At 40.8% G+C, this 25,320-nt stretch overlaps 1 protein-coding gene across 4 annotated transcripts in view; it reads right to left on the reverse strand.

The window, feature by feature from the left end:
- Positions 1-12,974: 12,974 nt before the first annotated feature.
- Positions 12,975-25,320, reverse strand: part of ctxn1 (cortexin 1) — a 32,817-nt gene continuing 20,471 nt past the window's right edge. For all 4 annotated transcript variants that reach the window (XM_043721049.2, XM_043721046.2, XM_043721047.2 and 1 more), the window contains one exon: positions 12,975-20,522. In XM_043721049.2, the coding sequence (XP_043576984.1) occupies positions 20,126-20,407 (282 nt within the window). In that variant the 5' untranslated portion in view covers positions 20,408-20,522 and the 3' untranslated portion in view covers positions 12,975-20,125. The remainder of the gene's footprint in view (positions 20,523-25,320) is intronic.

Below are 25,320 nucleotides of genomic sequence, written 5' to 3' on the forward strand. Positions count from 1 at the left end.
TGAATACAAGAGCATGATGGAGCTGTATAAAAAGATGTGATTTTCTAGAGAGGATGCAGAGGAGATCAACCAGAATATTGTCTTGGCTGAAGCATTTCAGCTGTGAAGGTAGACTAGACAGGCTGAGTTATCTTCCTTCGAGCAGGGAAGGCTGATAGGGTACAAAATTATGAGGGTGATAGAAATTAATTTCTTCCCTTCATAAAGGAATCAGTAACCAGGGGCATAGATTTATGATCAAGGGATGGAGGTCTGGAGGGGGTTTCACACCCACAGGGGATGTGGGGGCTATCTGGAACTCACGAGGTGGTAGAAGCAGAAGTCATTGTAACATTTGAATTATTTAGATGAACATTTGAAATGCCGTAGCATACAAGTGCTGGAAAATGAGATTAGAAGTAAATAGGTGTTTGATGACCAATATGGACATGGTGGTCCAAAGCACCTCTTTCTGTGCTGTAAAACTCAATGACTGTGACAGTTATCTTTTCCCCTAATACAGTGACAATCCTTTATTTCACGTCTTCCTGTCCCTGTCTCATTCCTCTATACCTTTCTTGCCCTTTCTCTCCAGTCTCTTCTTTCTCTCCATGATGCTGCAAATGAAACAGTGAAGGATTGTCAACATTTTCTTACAGAATTCTGAACTAGACTTGTGAAGCCTCTTTCTCTGACTCACCAACACAAAAGACTTTGGAGATGCTGAACGTCATAGGAATTTGATTGTTCTTATTATACTATTCCTATGATTCAGTGTTTTCCCTTCAAAAATAAATTCAGACCAAGGAAATTGCCAGATCAGTGCATATAATTACTTGCAGCAATGCAGCATAGTGCCACTAATCATCATTACTTTGTGCCAATTAGCAAGAAGCAACAAAAACATCGCTCCAATATATGCCCTATGGGCTGGACAAGCAATCTGAGGGATTGGGGTCAAATTAAAACTCACACACTATGGGACTAATTTCAGAGGAGAAGGCACTCCCTTTGTCCACTAGAGGCCAAATCACTTTCCAGCTCTCTTATGGAAATGGATAGATTTTGCTGCAGAATTTTGCAGCAGCACAGTGACAGCTTTTACCTATTCTCTCCAGTGACATTATGAATAATATGAAAGTAAAATCGAAGCATTTGCAATATGGAGTGATTCAAAGCTTCTCTACTAATTCCATACCTCAGTTAATCTAATTCATCTCCTGACCTTCTGCCATATTCACAGCATTTCCTTCTTCAATCCCAAGTTTCAGTTCCAAGTGTCTTTCAAATTGTTCGCTTACACTGTCAGTGTAAAAAGGAAAAAAACCTCATGATTTGCTCTGACATCTGCACTGCTCTATTGACTTCACGTTTCTAAAGCTAAGTAGCTCTTTGCCTAATCCCCCAACTCCTGTTTAAAACTCACCCACAAAATTAAGATCATTTCCTTTCTCACTGCCCCAACCTTAACCAGCACATCATTAAATTGAACTCCCCAGTCACTCACTTTCCCATGAAACCCTCTGATCTCTTTATCATTCCACAACTGATTAAATAGATCACTGTCCCACTTCAATAAACCCATCTCCTGCCACTGACCCTTTTAGATTTAGATTCATATTACCAGCATATGGAAGCTGGGATTTCTTAAACTTTGAATGTTATGGCAAATTCATGGTTCTCGATATGGTTTCAGGTATAGTCTTTCCACTAGTGAGTTATTTGTGCTGTCTCCTTCTTTCTCTTCCTGTGCCTTGCAAAACACAAACAGCTCAGACACTGGCCAGATAGCAAGGTCCAAGATTCTCCAATACTGTACTGTGGCCTCATGCAGGAATTAGTTGGGAGGAGGCAGACATTGTGAATGCAGGCAGCCATCATTGTCAATGACAGCAGAATAGTTCAGAGGCCCTGGATGCAGACCCTCTGATATTGAAAATGTTCAATCTCCTCACAATGTGTCACAGATTAAACACAAGGGAGAAATTGTGACTCAATGCGTCTAAAAATAAACAGCTTTGAATGGATGTGAGCAAATCTGTACAAAGGAAGCAGTTACTAGGAGGACACCTTGGACTTTTTTGAGATCACTGACTGGGTGAGACAATTAAGCTAAGTAAATAATCACAGCCTTATAAGCTATGGAACTGCTTAGACTTGTTTATTGAGCAGTTACATGTTTTTGCATTTATGGTTGTCAGGAGTTTTGGGTTTGGGATGTAGTTGAGAAAGGCAGTGGGGTGTAGGCTGCTAAGAGAGAAGCTCACCATTTCCCATATGTTTGTGAAAAGTCTTTTGGGAACTGAAACAAATGATGCAGCACTTACCCTGAAAAAGCTTCTGACAGAATTCTGCTTGGCAACTCCTGCTTCTGAAAAGATTCCATTGACAATTGCCTAGTGACACCCATGTATGTGTGCTAGGATGCCACACTGAAGCTATCTGGAACATTTCATATCTTATATTTTTTCTTCCTCAAGAATTAGACATTTTGTGTGTGAGTGTGTGTATACACACACAGTTATTTAGAAGGATTAATCTTTATACTTCAACATTTCAAACTGTTTATCACCTTTGCATCTGTGTTGAATAAGTCTTTTTATAATAAATCAGTAATTCTGAAACAAATTAGATAAAGTATATAATTGATCATATTAGTAACAGGGCAAAACATTTAAATATATGTTGTGAGCAGGGTAGTAAGTGGCACTGCAGAAAGCCAGTGTACTCTTCCAACATCAGTTCAGCAATGAAAGGCATATCCTCAGCACTATGTCAATGGTATTCTCGAAGATATTGACTATTCCAGCAATGGTGTGATGGAATGCCCTTTCTGTGTTCTGGCAAACACCATCAATTAAGATTCCAGGAACCCAGGAAATTCATATGGAATCTGCCCTTGGATCAGACAGTTGGGAAAGTGCCAGGCTGAAACCAAGAGCTGGATATTTCCTTAATCACATCTACCCAGAACCCACTCTGCACCATCCTACAGATCCCTGCTACAGGCTGACCAATATCAACGTCCCTGTCACATTGTATCATGTCCAGAGGCCCACAGTACAGAGATTCCCAAGGAGTCCCATCAGAAAGAAAGATGTCAGTCTGGGCTGGATCAATCGCCTCTCATCTGCTGCCAGATTCTTTAGCTCTGATACCCCAATAACTAACTAACGTGAAGTGCATCTGTGGGATCCCTCAGCTTCTCTCTGATTTCAAACAAACCAACACAATTTCTTAAACACCAGACGGGTCCAATTTGCACCAAATCCCACTTCATTTTTTCACTGATTAGTTGGGATTCATTGACAGGAAACTGGTTAATCTCAGCTCAATCTCTCCACAGTCCAGTTTTATTGGATAAAGAGGCTGAGTCAGGTTGTTATGCCTGGGACACTGACATTTTCCTTTTGGACAGAGTCACTTACTGCCTGTGGTAAGGAGACACAGATTGTCCTTACCATCGGAGTACTCAACTTCAAATTCTAACCCTGCATGGATTAAACTGTTTGTGAAATAAGCATGAACAGGAGATTTAGGTATCACTTTTCGATAGCTTGAAAACAATCCTGCACCTCATACACTCTAACCACATCTAAAAACAACATTGTAGAAGGTAGTAATGGGGCAGATCACACCAGAATCTTATCCACCATCTACTCACTCTGCTGAGGAGTGTGGAGTATGTGGAAGGGCACCTTATTCTCTTGGGATGAATAGGTATCCCCCAATCCTTGATTGCCTCACACTGCTAAAACCAATTGTAAACTGTCAATATTGAGGGTTCTGCAGGTTAATGGAATTAAAGTGAATGTAACCCTTGCACTGACAGAGGATGAGTGAACCCACTAACCACCTCCATTGTATCTGAGATTCTACGTGATCCATTAAACCTCTTTGTACACCTCCTAGAAGTATTGTAGATTCCAGTCCACCCTGATAACCTGTTTTGACAACCCGATTGTACAAGATAATAAAAACAGAATACTACACCTCTGGAAATCTGAAACAAAAATACTCAATGAGTCTGGCAGCAGCTGGGGAGAAAGAACATTGTGACACCGTGCTTGGCTTTTCCTTAGCACTGAAATTATACAATAAATTGCTTTTTTTCTGCCATCTAAAGGCCATCAACTGAAATTATCTACAGTACTTCTGTAATTTTAAGCATTTTAGCAAACCTCCAATGATTTGTGTTGAATGATAAGTAATTTTATAACAACAGCTCCTATAATGTAAAGTGTGTAATAAAGGCCAATGATCTGCAGTGACTGTATCTTGCAAATTCAGTTTTCATAAGGTTAACCAGGCTTTTACTCAGACTTTTAATGATCAAAATCTCTGACTTGATAAACCATAGATGAAAGTCTTTAATTGGACTCCACCTCATATAGTTGACTTTGAGATCTTATCTTCTTTTACTCTCACACATTAAGATATGCTCAGATGTCAGCCGGGAAGGGAGAGGGTGAGAACCATTTTTTAAAGGGGCAGTTGAGGGAGAGGCCACAGTGAGGGCCCGAGGGCTGCTGGGTTTATATCTTGACAGTAGCTGAATCCCGAAACACTATATGTATAGTGTCTCCCACCCACCCTCCTCCTCTAACAAAATAAAAAGGACTCTCAGGTGTTGCTAAGGCAAGGCGTTTCAATTGATATGTCTTATGTATTGTGTGATGAATTAAAAGTTTATTGTTAGTTGGTTAGTTTAATTAAATCACAGAGAAGTACAACAAATTATTTAACTCATACATTTGTATAAATTAATTAAATAAGCAGAGATAGCTAGACAGGTGATGTGTTGTAGCTGTATGTTGTGGGAGCAGGCTAATCCCATTGTGAACGGCAGTGACCACATCTGCAGCAAGTGTTTGTTGCTGCAAGACTTCCGGATCAGAATTGATGATCTGGAATCTGAGCGGCAAACCATTGCGGCACATCCGGGAAGGGGAGAGTTACTGGGACGTTTTGTTTCAGGAGGCAGTCACACCCGGTAGATTAAGTAATTCAATTCAATTAGTGATCAGAGACAACAGGGTGTGACTGTAAGTGAGGGAGGTAAGAGGATTCTGAGTTCAGGAGTGGAGGAGCCTCAGCCCTTGACGTTGTCCAACAGGTATGAGATTCTTGCTCCCTGTACGGATGAGGAAAATGGCCGAGGACAGGATGAGCCAGCTGACCACACTACCATGGTGCAGAAGGCCATTAAAGAGGGGAGAGTAATAAGACAAGTAGTTGTTATAGGGGATTCTATAATTAGGGGGACAGATAGTATCCTTTGTGAGCCGGATCGGGAGCCCTGCATGGCATGTTGCCTGCCCGGTGCAAGGGTGCAGGACATCTCTGGCCAGCTTGAATGAATATTGGAGTGGGAGGGAGAAGATCCAGTTGGTGTGGTCCATGTCGGCACTAACAACATTGGCAAGGCTAAGAAGAACCTGTTTGGAGATTATCAAGCACGAGGTCCTTGAGGGCCATAATCTCTGGATTACTGCCTGAGCCATGTGCTAGTTGGCATAGGGATAAGAAAGTTAAGGAAGTGGGCACAGCCTTCGAATTAGAGGGCGTCGATTTAGAACGGAAATGAGGAGACATTTCTTCAGCCAGAGAGTGGTGGGCCTGTGGAATTCATTGCCACGGAGCGTAGTGGAGGCCGGGAAATTAAACGTCTTCAAGGTAGAGATTAATAAATTCTTAATCTCACAAGGAATTAAGGGCTATGAGGAGAGTGCAGGCAAGAGGAGTTGAAATGCCCATCAGTCATGATTAAATTAAATTTTAAAAAGTGGACTCGATGGGCCAAATGGCCTTACTTCCACTCCTATGTTTTATGGACCAGATTATAGTCCAACAGGTTTCTTTGAAATCCCAAGCTTTCAGAGCATTGCCCCTTTGTCAGGTGACCTGATGAAAGCTCCGACAGCTTGGGATTTCAAATAAACCTGTTGGACTATAACCTGGTGTCATCTGACATCTGACCTTGTCCCTCCCAGTCCAACACCTCCACATCATGATATTAAGATATGCAGCAGATTGTGTGTAATGTATGTGGCAGGTGAGGGGTTAGGCACTGGAATACTAACACAACATGCTTCTACTGCAGCTGGACTGTGGAGGGTGAATCTTTCAGCTGGCTCCACTGGGGTAGAGTTTGATTTGCTCTGATCCTCAGCAGTATTCTGTCAAATTCTGTTGCTAAAGCTCTCTGCTGGCCTCTAAGCTGCACTTCAAAACCTACCTCTTCGGTCTTTTTACATAATCTACACTAAGTTTCTACTCTGACTCAAGAGGGCAAACAAGACTTTAGTTTAACATTGCATCTGAAAGATGTCACCTCCAACAGTGCAGCTCTCCCTCTTTGCTGTAGGCTCAGTGTAAACTTTGTGCTCTAAAGCAGGATCTTCACCACAATATGGTGGTGCAAATGGAGACAGGCAAATGTATAGCTCCATACAGCCTGCTAGTTTGTTGGCAGTATCCAGTCCCCAGGTCATTTTCCTGGAGACAAGTTTGGTTGTGAAATGACCACCTACTCACAAGCTGGGTGTAACCTCTTAGTGGTTGAGGCTGGTACAGTTACAACATGATGGGTACATGAATCTGAAGGCTTTAGAGGGGTATGGGCCAAATGCTGGTGAAGGGACCCACATTCATTTAGGATAGCTGGTCAGCATGGACAAGTTAGACTGAAGGGTCTGTTTCAATGCTGTATATCTCTGTGACTCTAAGAGCATTGAAAAGCCAATGATCTGAGGCAGAATTGAATTTCCCATGATCCCACAAGCCATCTACGGTGTTGGGAGCTGCTAGATGCAACTACCTCACCATAAGACTTGGTGCTCCAGGATGACTTTGAGGCTCCCTATTACACTCAGCTTACCTGTCCACAGCTGCAGTCCGTCCTGAGGAGGGATTTCCCACACGATAGGTGATGTGGAAACTGCAGCCAAAGTTATAACAGTACAGAGAGTGCAAATCAAGGCAGAGACAAACACTGTCTCCTTTACCAACAACTGCAGGCACCTTCCATTTATTAGCATCCTATTGGATGTCCAGCTTCAACTGCCTACCTGCTGTTCCTAATTGGCTGGTGATCTTGTCTTTTCATTACTTAATTAGATAATCCAGGGATATTTAGCCTGACCTTACGGCACCATTTAAGGAAGGGCCCATGAGCAGGGACCAATGGGGAGTACAGGAGATGCTATTAGTACTGAGGGTACCAGAATATGGAGCAGTAATGGAGATCACTAGGGCATGGTAAAACCAAGGGGGTGTGGGAAGGGAGGCAGTGAAGGTGATGTTAAGGTCTCTCAGTCTTTGTGCTTCTTTCATAGTCTCTCCTTTTCCGCTTGACATGTTTTCTAAAATAAACAAGAACTCTTACTTAGAAGTTTACTTGAGAACCTGGGGTAACTACTTGGGAGCTACACCTGGAACTAACAGCTGAGCAATTTGTAAAAATTGCCACACAGTAGTGGGGTAAGAGAGTATCAGGTGTGATTCAGTCTGTTGCTCTCACATCTCAATCAGGAATGTGTGCAAATTGGCTGTCACATTTCTTATATTACAATAATGTCTACATTTCGTGTCGGATTTGAAACATTAGCTGGTTCTCAACAGATGCTGTGATAGCTGCTGAGTTTCTCCAGTTCTTTGTTCCTATTTCAGATTGCCAGCACCCACAGTAATTTGTTTTTACTTCAGTACTTTGAAATGTCGACATTACTGTGTAATATAAAAAATGTGACAGTCAGTTTGCACACAGTAAGCTCTCACAAGCAGCAAGATGCGTGTTTTGATGTTAAATGAGGAATAAATATTTGCCAGGAATAGTGCCATATGATCTTTTACATTCACCAATTGAGATATGCAGGACTTCAATGTGCCATCTTGGCTTCCAGACAGTGCTGTTCTCCTGCTGTAGTATCAGCATGTGCTTAAGGCTCTGGAGTGAGGTTTGAACTCAGTCTCCTGATTGAGAGGTAAGAATGATAGACTGAATCACAGCTGACATTGTTTTACCCCACTTTCCCCTAAGTAACACAACTGTTCTCAACTGTTAGGTCTGGGTGTATCTTCCAAAGTGTTACTCCAGCATTACTGAGGACCTGTACTTTCATTGCAATACCCCAGTACTGTCTGTGGTACCCCAGTATTATTGGAATATTGCCACAACCTCAGTCTTGTATTCTGTAAGGGGGTCAGTTAGCTCAGTTGGCTGGATGGAGGAGAACGTGAGGACTGCAGATGCTGGAGATCAGAGCTGAAAATGTGTTGCTGGAAAAGCGCAGCAGGTCAGGCAGCATCCAAGGAACAGGAGAATCGACGTTTCGGGCATAAAAGCCTGAAACGTCGATTCTCCTGTTCCTTGGATGCTGCCTGACCTGCTGCGCTTTTCCAGCAACACATTTTCAGCTCAGTTGGCTGGATGGCTAGTTTACAATGCAGAGTGATGGCAACAGCATGGATGCCACTCCCGCACTGCCTGAGGTTAATATTAAGGATTGTTCTACTCAACGTTTCCCCTGGCCTGAGGTCTGATGATCCTCATGTTAGACCTCCAGTAATCCTCTCTCTCTCTCTCTCTCTCTCTCTAATGAGAGAGCAACCCTATGGTCTGCTAAGGTTATGGTGACTTCAATTTACTAATATAATGTAAGCATTCCCTTCCAAACCCTGACACTGTCCAATGGAAATTTCAATGGTTGTGATAATGGTAAATGAACAAGCTACAGGTAACAGGGCCATGACGTAGCCTAATTGCACTCTTGCTTTGATTCACAAACTGAGGTTGCAGGAATTAAAATAATAGTTTTTAAAAATTTAGTTAGAGAAAATTCAGCTGCTCACAAACAAAAATCAGGAAACACCAGCATTTTTAAATGTGTACAATTTTATTTAAGGACTAGAAATACAACACATCACCCATTCCCATGTGCACACAAACTAGGTTTAAATAAACCCTAATCCATACAGCACTCATATCCACAGTGTGTTCCAATGGATGGTTCTAGTCACAAAGGGAACACAATTACAACAAAATCACCCTGTGCCAAATGTCATTAAACTGGTAACATTTCAGAGCAGTACTGAACCTCACAATGAATGCAGCAACACCCAAAAGGCAGGCCGCTTCATTCAGTGGCATTATGCCATCTCCCCAGCTTTACACAACAGATTGCGGGTGTAAGTGAGCATGAGCGGTTTTCCTCCCTCATTTAATTGTTCAAAAATACACATCAACTCTTCACACATACTTTCTAATCAAACTTTTCAGGGACATTATTACACAACATTGGAGCGGATGGGACTTGAATCCAGACCTCCTATTTCAGAGGATGGGACCCTACCACTAAGTCATAACAGCCTTTGCTGACTCTTTTGTCACATACCCATACAAAACCATCCAGACTCTGAACATTTTCAACATCATTTATCCCATGAACACCTGCTTTTCCTTTAAAATTAACGATTTTTCATCTGTGGCATGCACGTGTGGTGTAAATTAATGATCTGGTACTGGGTGAGCACAGTCGTGACATCCATACAGTGGCTGCCATAACTCGGTCATTTATTATCTTCCAAAGTTAATCATCCATTGCCTTAGTTCACAACAGCATTGTGACGATAATTTAACTATGCAAAGCTGCTTGCTGCAATTTGAGATGGAACATCATCAATCCATACTGTCAAAATAAATTTGCAAAAATTGTAATTTAAGACTGATCCCTAAATCATAAACACAAGTTATTGGAAGCTTACACAGTACCTGATTTAAGCCTGATCATTGGATGCACATTCACAGGGGAGGTCTTGGTTCAAGTCCTGCCTGCTGCAGAGTCATGTAATAACATCTCTGAATAGGTTGATTGGGAAAAATATCTACACTCAGAATGGTCTTAGATTGCAGCTACACTGTAGCTATTCTGAGGCTGATCACGGGGCAGATGTCAGTATTGCCTGTAACATGCCTGCTCTGGATGACTGACTGTGTGGTCCCTTGAACATTGATAGCTAAAGGAACATTATCTTGCTCTGCATAGCCACACACACAGCTTACAGAGAACAGTGGTAGCCAATGTGTCTGGTCTAAGAGTTAAAAGTCAGACAGCACCAGGTTATACTCCAACATGTTTACTTGGAAGCACTAGCTTTCAGAGCACTCCTCCTTCATCAGTTGGTTGTGGAGTATAAGATCGTAGGACACAGAATTTTAGAGACTTATGAAGACTTAAGAGAATCTTATGAGAGACTTAACAAATAATCCAGGTCTTTTTCAATATATAATTTCAGTTACATCACACTGTAACCTTTTGCTATAAATTCTGTGTCCTATGATCTTATACTCCACAACCACCTGATGAAGGAGCAGCGCTCCGAAAGCTAATGCTTCCAAATAAACCTGTTAGACTATAACCTGGTGTTGTGTGATTGTTTTAAACTTTGTACATCCCAGTCCAACACCGGCACCTCCAAATCATGGTCTAAGAGTGCTCTCTGGTTCACCATCCCATACTGCTGCTCTTTATCCTGACTGATCCGATGCAGAGTTTCCCATGATTTAGAAAATCATGTTAATTGGAAACTTTGTTTGTTGACATTGCTACACAGAAGTCAGATGAAGAACAGAACACCAAGGTTAAAGAGGACACCCAGCATAGCAACAGGTAGTAAATTCGAGTTTTGGGAGCCTGCAGACTAGGATGACCCAAAGACTGAGAAAGGAGTTCCACAGTTTGAAGCTCTGAGGAAGAATGAGATGGAGCAGGAGACTTTGAGAGAAATATTCATTTCAATGCAGTGAGAAGGGAGCAAGAGCGTGTGAATAAATATTAGCAGGGGAACAAATTCACAGCTCGTCCAAGGCCTTGCCGGGCCCTTAGGAGAATCTGCCTCTCTTTCGTAAAAAAACTGTTTTATCTCAGTATTTCCATAACATGACACTGACAATTTTAAAAACAATATGGCTACAAAGTGGTCTTTTGTACAATCACCACCTTCTCAGAGGACGGGTGAGTTAACAGCCAGCAACACCCACAACCCACAAGTGAAAGAAAAGGAAATTGACCACTGGTTTCAAAACTGTGCAAATTCCAGGGCATTTACTGTTAGTTTTTCTTAATATTTAGTGAGATTGGAGGGATATGTAAATTTTGTGCAGGTTTAATTGGAAAAACCTTTCAATGATCAAACCAAAGAAAAATCACAATTGATTCCATCACAGCAACAACCTCGGAGACTCCTAAACCTCATAAAGAGAGCTTTCAAAATTATTAATCCCATTCCCAGATTTAAGGCGGTCTTAACCTGGTTAAAAGGACCATCATTAAATATAAAAACAGAAAGAACTGCTGATGCTGAAAATTAGAGACAAAAACTGAAATTATTGGAAAAGCTCAGCAGGTCTGCTAGCAGCTGTGGAGAGAAATCAGAGTTAATGCCTCACATTGAGTGGCACTTCCTCAGAATTGATCTGAGGAACCTGTTCTGCGGAAGGGTCACTGGACCTGAAACGCTATGTTTGATTTCTCTCTACAGGTACTGCCAGACCTGCAGAGCTTTTCCAACATGAAATATGTTTGTTCCCTAACATCAAGAATACTACTCCTGATGCCCTGGTTATTCAGGAACTAAGCAAGGAGAAGTAAAACCAAGACTCCCATGTTAATAAATCAAATCTTCTTCATGATCTTCGACCAGTCTAATAATACTTGTTAAACAAGATCGATTATAGAAGGGACTCTATTTATAATTAGTTTGATATTCAAAATGCTAGTCTATTAATTCGTAAAATCAGCTTTTACTTGAATTCCAACTATCTTCATATGGTTTACACTCATCTTTCCTAAAACCATATATCAGCAGATAGATTATGCCATGTATAGCAGACCTGAAAAACACTAAGATTAATGATATCTGATGTCTCTCAGCTTTATGGAGACATTAACTTATTTGTTTCAATAGCATGATTTCAGAGCTGAGGACCAGACTGCTTCCTCAATGGATTTTGTTTTCAACTTCTAGTTGCCATGTGGAAATCATAGATGGGGGATCTGTCACAGAACAGTTCTATCGTGTGAAATGTCTCCAATATAAAGTGGAATTGCCTGCTGTCACCTAGATGGGTATCCTTCAGCCCCTGGACGCAGCAGGTAGAGCAGAATCACTGACTGTTCAATCCCATCGGCTCTTTCTGTTCTACCTGGGCAGACCCAGCATCAATCAGTAGCTGAATAACTCAAACCAACTGATAGCGCACTGAAGTAGAAAGTTGGAACACTGAGGTGGCATAATTAACTGAATCTAGTTTTATATCCTCAGATAACATGGTCTCTATGTGTGTGTGTGTTTCTAGAGGGTTACAGTGTGTTGTTTTTGCTACACTAAAACACACAGTTGACAATAGTCACAAGCACACAGAATACAGTGTATACAATTTACCATCTATAACTATCCCTCTTGCCAGAGGTTGTTACTAGAATTCAAGCATGTTATAGAATCTGGCTAAGCTTTCACCCTGGTTGACAGATAGACACAGAGCTCCATTACAATCTGCATTGGCAACAGTATATTTTAGACAGTTACAAAAGATTTTGTGCAAGAAATGACGCTATACAGAGTAGAGCAAAACATGCACCTTTGGATAGAGGCCAGCCTGGAACCTAATACAAGAACAGAGTCAATATTACAATACTAACACGACAAAAACCATCACCTCACTTATATAAAGTCAAACACACAAATTAGAGTTTAACAAGTAACTTCTATTCCAGTCATTGAAAGCCAAGCATTTCCTGTTTTCATAATAGGTGTCTGATTTAACACAAGAGAAGCATTAATGATTTTTGAGAAGATTTGTAGCTCAGGTGAATGATAAGTATGTAAGCTAACTCGCTGAGCTGGAAGGTTTGTTTTCAGATATTTTGTCACCATACTAGGTAGCATCATCAGTGAGAGTTGCCGGTGAAGCATTGGTGGTATGTCCTGCCTCTCTATTTATAGGTCTTGGTTTCTTAAGGTGGGGACAACACACACATCCTAGGACAGGCAAAACAAAGACACGCACAAGAATTCTTAGAGGCACGGCATTCTAATCAGAAGTTCATCAATAAATACATTGATTTAGATCCTATCTACCTTCCCTTGAAAAAAAGACCTGGAAATGACATCACCCACCTGAAGAAACCAAGACCTATAAATAGAGAGGTGGGACATACCACCAACGCTTCACCAGAGACTCTCACTGGTGATGTTACCTAATATGGTGATAAAACATCTGAAAACAAGCCTTCAAGCTCAGCGAGCTAATTTACATACAAGAGAAGCATGATTTTAAATGATAAGAATTAAGTTTTGAATGTCAGAATGGGAGAAGTGTAAGAGAAAATCCTAATTAATTGTTCTTTACAGCTAAGTCTAATGTATCAGTGGGAGTCATGGGTTGGGGGAGGCACCAACTACTCGATGTTCTCAAATAGCAAGAAGCAAAAAATGCCTTTCCATCTCCCATCCATCAATACCCAAAATCACCCATCAGTTTACATAAACATTTTTGTAGCACATAATAAATAAAACATTCCAAGATACTTCACAGGATAGTTAAAAGCTAAATCTGACTCCAAGCCACGTACGGAAGTATCAGGGCAGTTGACTAAAGCTTGGTCAAAAAGGAAGGCTTTACAGAGGACGCTAAAAGGAGAGAGTGAGGTGTACACGCAAACAGAGGGATTCTAAAACTCAGAGTCTTAGCACCTGAAGGCACATTAACCAATGCCAACAAAAGAAAGAGAGATTCATATTCATTCAATGCTTTTACAAACATAGATCATTCTACAGGTCATTACAGTCAACAAAGTACTTTTGAAGAGTGGTCACTGTTGCGATGTGGCATTTAATTTGCACACAGCAAATTCCCACAACCAGTAATGTGGTAATAAGATCAGCTGATTTTTGTTTATGGTGTTGATGGATAAATACTAGGGTACAAGGCTGTCTCCTTGCTATTCTTTGAAAATGTGTGATGAGATCTTTTCCATCTACCCAAGAGAGTAGATGAGGCTGTTTCTTAGCAGCTCATCCAAAAATAGATTGCATCGTCGACAGTGCAGTGTATCTTCTCAGTACCATATCCAAGCATAACTTTACACTTTGGACTTTGAACTTACAACCTCATGGTTTAGAAGTGAGAATGTTACCAACTGAGCCACAGCTCTCTGCAATTCAGTCAGAGTAACCCAACCTATCTCCCCTCTGTGAGGCAGTTAACGATCCAAATTGCAGCTCATTGTCACCCCCCAAGTGGATCAACACATCTCCTGGACCACTGTTGAACCCAGCCTGGAAACAACAATGCAACATCAAGGAACAGCCATTATGTTTGGCTTCATTGTTATTACTAAAGTTGAATTTATAGCCAGGGTTAAATTTGGGAATTAGATTTGTGGATGGAGATTGTATTAGAGCTGGAGAAGACCAGAGTGAAGGCTCATATTGGGAATGGGTGGGAATATGGCAGGGGTTCAGATTGGAGGCAGGGTTATAATTAGTGATGGAACTTCCATTACAGATAAGTTTGAGGCTGTTAAGACTATTGTTTTGTAGTATTTAGGGTTAAGGGTTGGATTAGATTTAGGATGATAGATTTAGGTGAGGGTTAAGATTACAGTGGCTCAGAGTTATGTTTGAATTGGATCTTTATATAAAGAAAATTCACTTTTAGTCCTCAGCTTGTAAACTGTAAGAACAATTATAACCACTATATCACTGGATAGTAAAGCTGAACACAGGTTTGTACCTCTTCGTTTTTTGATTTTTATTGTGCTGTGAAACAATATCATTCATATTCCAAACAATCAATGTGCTAACAATCAAATTAGATTTGATTCCCTACAGTGTGGAAACAGACCCTTCGGCCCAACAAGTCCACACTGACCCTCTGAAGAGTAACCCACCCAGACCCAATTCCCTCTGACTAAGGCACCTAACACTATGGGTAATTTAGCATGGCCAATCCACCTGACCTGCACATCTTTGGACTGTGGGAGGAAACCGCAGCACCCGGAGGAAACCCACGTAGACACAGGGAGAATGTGCAAACTCCACACAGACACTCGCCCGAAGCTGGAATCGAACCTGGGCGCTGTGAAGCAGCAGTGCTAACCACTGAGCCACCATGCCGTCCATATTCTAACAATAATAAACAAATACTTGTTGGGGGAAGAGGTGACCTCCAACATCAGCAGGGCGATGGGATTTGAATAAAACATAGATTTAATAAGAGTCATCTCATATCTCAGCTGAGATCTGTGTTGACTCTAGTGACTCAAATTAACCCTGTTAGAATTAAGGAGCAGGGTTGAAACTTTATTGCTGGAACAGCACAGCAGGTCAGGCAGCATCCAGGGAACAGGAGATTCGACGTTTCGGGCACAGGCCCTTCTTCAGAATTAAGGAGCACCCCAGAGTGTGGATTCACCCATCCCTGTCATTCCGTCTGGTCATTCTGAGCTTAAAATTATCCCAGAGGGAATTAGATAGCTATGTGGCTAGAGATTAAGAGGCTGGACATCCCCTCTCAACTCTTAATTAGTTTAACTAAGTTAATCATTTCCTTTTATAAGGAGCATCCGACACTTATTGATTTCATACAATGCAATTGCTTGTGCACAAACTGAATCAATAAATTTAAATCAAGGAATCCAATTGCCCAGAAACAGACATTAATGCACGGTAACAGTCTGCTGAGCAGATCACAAACAGTACTCCTAATAGTTCTGTTCAATCTAAGAATTAATTTGAAAGCTGTGCCATTCCCTAATGGCTATAAAGAATCTTGTAGAGTGGACCCAGAGCCATAACTAATCAATATATATTCCTGTGCTTTGTATTAATGTTGTTCTTGGTTTCCAAACCCAGCCAAGAGTGCACTGGAACCTCAACTATGCACAAAATGAGGAATTCTGTCAGATTGCCAATCAGTATATTTTAAAATTCATTCAATAAGGTGTGCGTGTTGTTAGCTGAGCCAGTATCTATTACCTATCACTAATTGCCCTCGAGATGCTGCATTCTTGAACTGCTATATTCTGTTTGGTGTAGACAAACTCACATAATGTTGGTTGTTGGTTTGGAAGATACTGTCTAATGACATTTGGTGAATTTCTGCAATACAGCTTGTAGATGGTACACTCTGCTGCTACTGACTATCAATGGTGAGGCAAGTAAATGTTTGGGGATGATGTCTAAGAGAGATGGAGAGAAATTTTTCACTGCTTTTCCCTCTATTTGTTGCATTTTTAATCTGGTTTTATTCCTCTCTCAGAGCACATGGCTCTTAGGTGGGGTAAAGGGCATCACAAGTGTGTAGGACAGCTGAAATAAACAGGTAAGTCTTAACTTGTCTGTCATTGTTATATATATCGATGTTTGAGCAATAGACATACATGATGTAGGAATGGGAATGGTATGTCCTATTCTCCCTTAACATAGTTCCTTTCGGAGGAAATTTACATCCAGTTGTCTGGTCTGGAATTGAAACAAGATATTGATAGGATTCTGCAGTGGAAACCAGAGAGGGAGAGAGAGAAACTCACCCAACATTAACTTCTGATAACCGCTTTCCTGTCTTTTAACTAATGTCTATCCATACTGCCACCATCCCCTTCATTAGGTTTCACTTCCTCCGCATCCCTATCTGATGAGGGAATCCAGACCAAGGCAATATAATCTTAAAATACAGCACCCCATTAGGAACTGAATCAGAATGAATGTTTTCGTGTAAAAGCAACTGGGCAGTGGGAATGGAGAATGCACTACCAGCATCTACGGCCATTTTTGGATCAGATGAAGTTTTCTAGACTGAGATTAGAAAATGACAACAGTGAATATGGAGCAATATCAGGTAAATGAATTTAAACGACAAATCAGTCACGATCAAATTTAATGGCACAATGGATGCAAACTCTGAACATCTCACTACTGTTCCTATTGATGCAAAAATGTGAAAATTGGTTTTGTTTTAACAAATGGCTACAGCCTACATTATGGAAGCAGGCCATTCAGCTGATCCCAACCATCCAAACAGCAGCCCACCCAGACCCACCCCATCCCTACATTTTCCATGGCTAATCCACCCAACCTGCGCACTGTGGGCAATTTAGCATGACCAATCCATTTAACTCGCACATCTCTGGACTGTGGGAGGAAATCGGAGCAAACTCAGGGAGAATGTGCAAACTCCATGCAGTCACCCAAGAATGGAATTGAACTTGGGCTCCTGATGCTGTGAAGCAGCAGTACTAACCACTGAGTTATTGTCCTACGCTAAGTTCATTGCGTACATAATTTGGTTAAACATTTCACTTCAGACCAACAATGAGAGGGTTCTGATAAAATAAACTGGAGTTAGACTTAACAGAAAATCAATGAGTGCACACATGCACAATGTAGTTTGAGATTTCTGAACCATTGTTTTTAAGACTGGACTACATGACCTTGTGTTTCACTCCAGAAAGCATAAGGATAATACTTGTCTAAACAGCCACTAAGAACCATAAGACTGGAACTAACCAATATTAGTTCTATATATTCTAAACACAGTTCATTCTAATCTAAATTGAAATGTAAATGACTCTTTTGAGTCAATGCAAAGATCTTCTCAGTAAGGTCAGGGAATTTGGAATCTTACTTTAAAGATATACTGAGGCTTGTTCTGCAGACCTCATCACATCCTTAGCCAAGCTGTTCCAGTACAACTATAACATTGGCATCAACTGGCAATGTGCAAACATTGCCTAGGTACATCCTTGCCACAAAAAGCAGAAGAAATCCAATCCAGCTAATTTTGCTCTGTCAGTCTATTCTCAATCACCAGCAAAATGACGTAACGTATCATTAACAGAGCTACTCAATGGCATTTACTCAGCAATAACTGATTCACTGATGCTGTTGGGTCTTCCAGGGAAACCACTTGGCTCCAGACCTCACTGAAAACATAGTCAGCACATGAACAAAAGAATTGTATTCCAGAGATAAAGTGAGGGTATATCAAGGAAGTATTTGACAATTTGTGGTATCAAAGTCTTAACAGCAGTGAAATCAGTGTGAATCAGAAATAATTCTCCACTGATTCGAGTCGTACAGAGGAAGATGGCTGTTGGAGGCCAATCATCTCAATCTCAGGAAGCCCCTGCAGAAGTTGCTCAGAGTAGATATTTTTTAATCTATCTGTTCAAGACAAGTTATCACACACTTCAGGAGCAGGTGGCCTTGAACCCAGGCTTTCCAGCTCAGATGTAAGGACACAACCACTGCACCATAAGAGCCCTTAAAGCTCCTCAGAGTACTATCCTAAGCTCTATCATCTTCAGCTGTTCAATCAATGGCCTTCCCTCCAAGGTTAGAAATAAATATGTGTATGATGCTTGCACAGTGTTCAATGCCATTCACAACTCCTTGGATATTGAAATAATCCATGTCCATATGCAGCAAGATATGGAGAACATTTAGGAATGGGCTGATAGTGGCAAATAATCATTACCTGGCACTTGTATAAAACATTATCTCCAACAAGAGAGAATCTCACCAACGCCTTGTACAGTCAATGGTATTACCATCATTGACACACCTCTACCCTCCATCCCTCCACCACAACCCACCCAATCAATATCCTGGGTCACCAGTGACCAGAAATGTAACAATACCAGCCATATAAATACTGTGGCTACAAAAGCAGGTCAGAGGCTGAGACATCTATTGGATGTACTGCATCTTCCAACATCCCAGTGCTTGTCCACCACTCCACATGGTTTCATTTAAGAGAGTGATGGAATATTCTCCACTTCCCTGGATGGGAGAAGATCCAAAATACAACAATTATCCTGATCAAAGCAGCTTTTTCCTCCAAACCTCCAAACCAATTTTCCTCGAGATAATTTAAATAGTACTCCCCACAAATGCAACTTCTCCAGAGCTTTATGCTAATTTGTGGCAGTCAGTCAGATTCTATTTTGGTTTAAAATGCACCATTATCGAATTGTAGAATTCTACTGGGGAAAGTGTCGCGTGCACCCTCCTACAATCTTTACTTAGAAACTGAAGGAAAGTATTGTTTGGAAATCAGATGCATGAGTGGATATCAACATGGCCGGCTTACTGAAATTCTGAAAGTTCTAATTGGGACAATGTTGCCTTAACTTCATAATTGGGTCAAATCCTGGAACTCCCTCCCCAATTGCACTATGGGTATGTGCCTATACCACAAGAATTACTGTAGTTCAAGAAAGCAGCAAGCTTCTTGATGACCATGGAGATGGACAATAAATGCTGGCTTTGCCAGCGATATTTATGCTCCATGAATGCCATTAAAAATCCAATCTTCCAGAAAATTCCAGGAAGTGTGTCCTTGTGCTCTGCAGCTTGCCGGGCATGTCGTCTCGATCAATTGATACACCAATTTATGGCAAAACTGAATGATCAAAGGAGCTTTTAAAAACTGGAAACTCAGAACCTCTTCAAATTTAACATTAATCATACTAACATTTTGGCTAGCAAAGCAATCTAAGAATTTGACATCGCTTGCTTTTCTCCTGGCTCTGAGAGAGCTCGGTTCTGAAATTAATTAGCAACTTCACCCACTGTCTTTCTGGATCCCTCCATTTCTTTATCTCTTTCTGCATATTTTGCTCTGCTTTCCTCTGTTCTTTCACTAATGAGAATTCCCATTCTACTTTTTTTGAGTTATTACAAACAACCCTATGCCCTGTTCAAGTTAATTGAAATTCTTCTTTGTAATCACTAATGAGAAAATGATTCCAAACACAACCAATAAAGGGGTACAGTCACTGGTTTGCAACAGCCCCAGGTTCCAGAGCTGGACAGTAGACACTCTGCCATTCAAGAGCTGCAAGCTGATTTAACAATGTCACTCATGTTGCATTATACCACATGTACCAGTGATTTAAAACACTGCTAGCAAGACCAAGAAAGAGACTGTGCCTAGATAATAATGCAAGCTCAAGGAACAGATTGTATCTTGACCAGAATGTACCTTCAAAACATTAAGAAGCCAATTATTTGTAAACTAAAACAGAAAAGAGAATTAGCAGCTGAGCAGAGGCAAAGGTTTCAGAAATCATTCCTGACTTCACACCAAGGCATAGTCGAACTGTCCCCTCTCCAGCCCGTCTTTGCCATCAGACCATGATGAAGCAGGCATCCTGCTGTAGGGGTCCAGCAATATCCGAAAACACCTAACCACCAGGATTATCAGGAAAACCAATAAGAAAATTACAAATGCAAATACAGTTTTTTGCTCAGCTCCCATAGGCACTGAGTAGTTGGGGTCCCCATTGAGATCCATAGTTGTTGAAGCCAATAGTTCATCATCGACCGTAGACATGTCATTCATTGTGGTAACATCATTCATCGCCAGGCGTACTCCTGCTGGGCTGTTAATTAGCTCTTCAAAACGCGAAAAGTAGATGCTTTATTCGTCATCAGTCTGTCAAGGTCACACCAGCAAGTTGAGCTATTTACTCCCTCTGCAAAACAATAAACAGTTAGCCCATTGATAATTCATACAGTACTCCCCACAAATGCTAGTTCTCCAGAGCCTTATGCTAATTTGTGACAGTCAGATTCTATTTTGGTTTAAAATGCACCATTATCGAATTGTAGAATTCTACTGGGGAAAGTGTCGCGTGTATCCTCCTACAATCTTTACTTAGAAACTGAAGGAAAGTATTGTTTGGAAATCAGATGCATGAGTGGATATCAACATGCATGGTTTGATGAAATTCTGCAAGTTCTATTTATCAGAATACATGCAGTATTAATGTACTGGTGAACACAGTTTATTCATTGAAATGATGTGGAGGAGTTGGTGTTGCACTAGGGCAGACAAAGTTAAAAATCACACAACACCAGGCTATATTCCAACAAGTTTATTTGGAAGCACTAGCTTTCAGGGTGCTGCCCCTTCATCAGGTAACTGTGAAACAAGATCATAAGACACAGGATTTGGAGCAAACGGTTACAGTGTCATGCAAGTGAAACAATATATTGAACAAACCTAGATTGCTGTTAAGTCTTTCATCTTTTAGAATGGGTTGCAGGTTTCGGTTCATTAATATGGAAATCCCAGAACTTCTTTTAAGTCACATTTTCGAGATAACATAAGGTTTTATTAAAAAAAAGGTGACATCTCAGCTCAGACAATGCATTAAAGGTGTGAGGTTAGAGACTGTCTGTATCCCAATCTTGAGTCAGATTTGGTTCGATTTCCAAGTAGGAATTTATAAAATATTCCATGGATTGTCTGCCTGCATTGACTGCCTGCAGGTTGTGTGCTTTTTAAGTAAAATAGAATGTATCTGCAAATATAATTCTGCAAGTGCAAATTCATCTCATTGACTTATTGGTGTGTGTATGTGCATGAGAGAGAGAGAGAGAGAGAGAGAGAGAGAGAGAGAGAGAGAGAGAGAGAGAGAGAGAGTGTGCATGTAAGTTGTGCCTGAGTGTGAGTGGATGTGATAGAGTATAAGTCTGTGAGAGGATGTGTGTGTATGTAAAGTGAGTGTATGAAAGAAAGTCTGCAGTGATTGCGTGAGGATATAAGAGTGTGTGTGTGTGTGAGAGAGAGAGATAGAGAGAGTAGAGAGTGTATAGTGTAGTGGGGGTCACCTGTTGTGTGACATGAACCCAAGGTCCCAATCCCGAAGTCTGCCTTGAAGGATGGTCATCTGAACATCCAAAGCCAAATGTCCCTAACCACTGAAGTGTTCACCAACTGAGACCAAACAGACGCTATGACATCAGATGAATGGACAATGCTCAACAATCGCCAGACAGGGGTGTTCCCTCCCAGTCAGGGAACACTTCAGTGGTTTTTGCAACCCATTCTAAAAGATGAAAGACTTAGCAGCAATCTAAGTTTGTTCAATACATCAGAGTCGAGAGTCTGATGCTGGAAAAGCACAGCAGGTCAGGCAGCATCCAAGGAGTAGGAAAATCAACGTTTCGGGCATAAGCCCTTCATCAGGAATTCTCCTGCTCCCCAAATGCTGCCTGACCTGCTCTGCTTTTCTAGCACCACACTCTCGACTCTGAGCTCCAGCATCTGCAGTCCTCACTTTCTCCTTGTTCAATATATTTCAGTTGCATGACACTGTAATCTTTTGCTATAAAATCTGTGTCTTATGATCTTGTTTCACTGCTACCTGATAAGGAGCAGTGCTCCGAAAGCCAGTACTTCCAAATATACGTGCTGGACTATAACCTGGTGTTGTGTGATTTTTTTAAACTTTATTACTTAAAGACATTGTTAATTAAAATGTGTTTGTAGTTTGGTGAATAGATTTTGTTGTCTAAAATAGGTCTCTTCTGTGCTAAAACCTTCTAAGTGAAAGAATTAAAGGAGTTTTGTTTTAAGAATTGAGGATTCCATGCAACTTTGGGATAGAATTGAAAAGACAGTACAAACTCAGCATGCATAGAAAATGAGAAGGAGTAAGCAACTGTTGTTAGTCATGCTTGGTTTTTGTTCTTGTCCATTTTACCCTTCTTTTTGCTGGCATATAGTGCTGTCAACAATCTCTGTATCGCACTCACTTAGTCTTCAATTGATTAGTCAACACATTAACTTTAGGTCTCCTTAGTTATCCTTTATTTTGGAATCACTTCAGAGAGATTTCACTAGTCTGATTGTGGGATAACAGGACTCTCCTATCAGAAAAGGTTGAGTACTGTAAGTCTTTAGTTCATCCAGGTTTAGAAAATGAAAGATGATGTTATTGAAATATCAGGGGGTGTCTGACAGGGTAGATGCTGAAAGGATGTTATCTTTCCTAAAACAAAGGCTCTCCCATTTCAGACAGAGAGACGAGAAGGAATTTCTTCTTGTCCGGCACAGCTTCCCAAACAGAGGTTGGAACCCCAAGCAGGGTCGTGAGCTGAAACTTTGCAGTCACATGCTCTGTGGTAGAGTTCTGACCGAGTTAGAACAGCAATGCTCCCCCCCCCAACCCCAAAACAGACTCCTGCTCTCGCAATTAGAGGCTGCAGCAATTTCAAGCTTCAAAATGGAGTCATAGTGGGGAGAAAAGCAGCTTCTTAGAGGGTCATTAACACTTGGAATTCTCTTCCCCAGAGACGAGTGGAGTCTGGATTATTGAAAATATTAAAGTCTAAGTAAGGACTGATTCTAGATCTACAAAAAGGTGAGGGATAGGGTGACAGGTGAGAAAGTGGAGTTAAGACCACAGTAAGATCAAACATGATCCTTAATGGATAGTGGACCAGGTTTCAGTGTCCAAATGGCCTCCTGCTGCCACCAATTCTTATGAACGTAGAAGACTTTTGACAGTTGAGGGCTTCACAGCCAAGCCTGACCTCTATATCATTTAAAATTGCATTTGCCGGGAGTCAGTAACAGTGATCATATCATTGAGGTATGGATTAGCCATGATCTAATTAAATGTCAAAATAAACTCAAATGTTGAATCATCTCTTGTCCTAAAATTATACTGCTCATTTTATGGTGTCATGACATCAATAAATCAGGTACAAATAACCTTGTCAAAGAATTTAATAAAAAAAACCCATCTCTAATTATGAGGCAACGAATACAAAATTGCCTTGTTACAGGTAAGCTTAAATAAACCATGACCATTTGCCCAAAAATATAGGCAATTGGTCAATATGTAAATCTTTAAATAATCATTGCTGCTGAAATATCTTAATCCAGGAGGCAGTCTTTTATTCTGTTACTACATATTTAAGAAGTTAATAAAGGTCAGTATTGGAATCTTGCATCATGTAGTTTTAAAAAACTTTCTCAAGGCATTGTTAAGTGGTGCAATGTGTATCTAAATCATGGAAATGTTTCGGATTCATGGATCATGGCTGAATTTGGCCATATTTCTCCAATGTGGGACTGGACATTACGAAATTTCTGAAATCAAGATGCGAGCCAGTTTTCAAAATGATTTTTTTTGCCCCATTATTTAGATGTCATTAATTTTAACAATTTTTAATGAATTTTCATCAACAAAACACTATGGGTTCAAAATAGGTCCTGGCCAGCAATGTGAAAAGAGTTGAATCAAATCAGTCACTTGGTAAATCATCGTTACTGAACTTTCACATTCTTTGCTGTTCATGAAATCATGTGTTGCGTCCAACAGACTGACAATCTGATAACATTCATTTTACCCTACTGCTCAAGCCAAATTTCTCAAACCTTAAAACTCAATCCCGAACAATGCTCTGACCTAATCCAATGCGGATCACACTCTGTTTCTGGCCTCTGATGTCCATTCTGTGGTTCTACATACTTATTATACACTGGGCCTCACTCATTTGAATGCAACCTGCAACCATACATTTGGATTGTTACAGCTTCTCCCTGCAGTGCTTTGTTTTACAACATATCTTCAGAGTGCAAATGTCATCCAACATTAGTGTCTGGTTATTGCTTCCTTCTTTTTCTTTATAACCTGCCCTCAGGACTCTGCATTAATGTGAAGAGCCTTCACCAGACAGAGAGTCCAAGTCAATGTTGTATAAGTGAATAGAACACATGAACCAGTGCAGAGTGTACAGCAATCCCTACATCTTCCAAAATGTCTATGTCCCCCAGTCTGAAGTATTGGCACTGACTGATCCAATCCAAGCTCCTTCTTCAAGCTCTTACTGGGAGTTTTCATGATTTGGTTAATATTAGCATCATTGTTCCTTAAAGATAACACACCAATGTATTGAAAAACAGACTGTTCAGGAGGGAGGCAATTTTGAAATTAGCACCAGTACATCAACTATGAGGTTGAGATGTTCCGAGTACACAATGTCACATGCTTGTCTTTTTCCAGCGTGTGCAGCTATTGTTGGTAAGAGCATTAATAGATTAAAAATCTTAAATCTCAATGTTTCATCACACTCCTCTTAGCATTCATCAATCAGTGTCCCACACTCAATCAATTATTCACCCTACCTCTCCCATCAATCCAGCTCATTCTCCCTCTTTCCCATCTTCCCATCAAGACTTCATTCACCCTGCTTTGTTTCCATAGAATCCACCTTACATATCATGTTAACAATATAAGTTCTACAACAACATCCCTTTCCCCAATCTTCACTTCATTCACCTCAGTGACTTCCCAATAACACTCCATTCACCCACCCAAAACCTGTACCCATTTGACTGAATCTATCTACTGCTGGTGCAGATTGAGTCAGTTTTGATTTGATTTGGTTTATTGTTGTCACATGAACCTAAGTGCAGTGAAAAGTTTTGTTTTGTAAGCAGTACAAGCAGATCATAACAAACAAGGACATACAGAT

This window comes from Chiloscyllium plagiosum, unplaced genomic scaffold, assembly GCF_037043375.1.
Source record: "Chiloscyllium plagiosum isolate Xiang-an unplaced genomic scaffold, Cpla_swu_hap1 HiC_scaffold_28, whole genome shotgun sequence".
NCBI classification, from domain to species: domain Eukaryota; kingdom Metazoa; phylum Chordata; class Chondrichthyes; order Orectolobiformes; family Hemiscylliidae; genus Chiloscyllium; species Chiloscyllium plagiosum.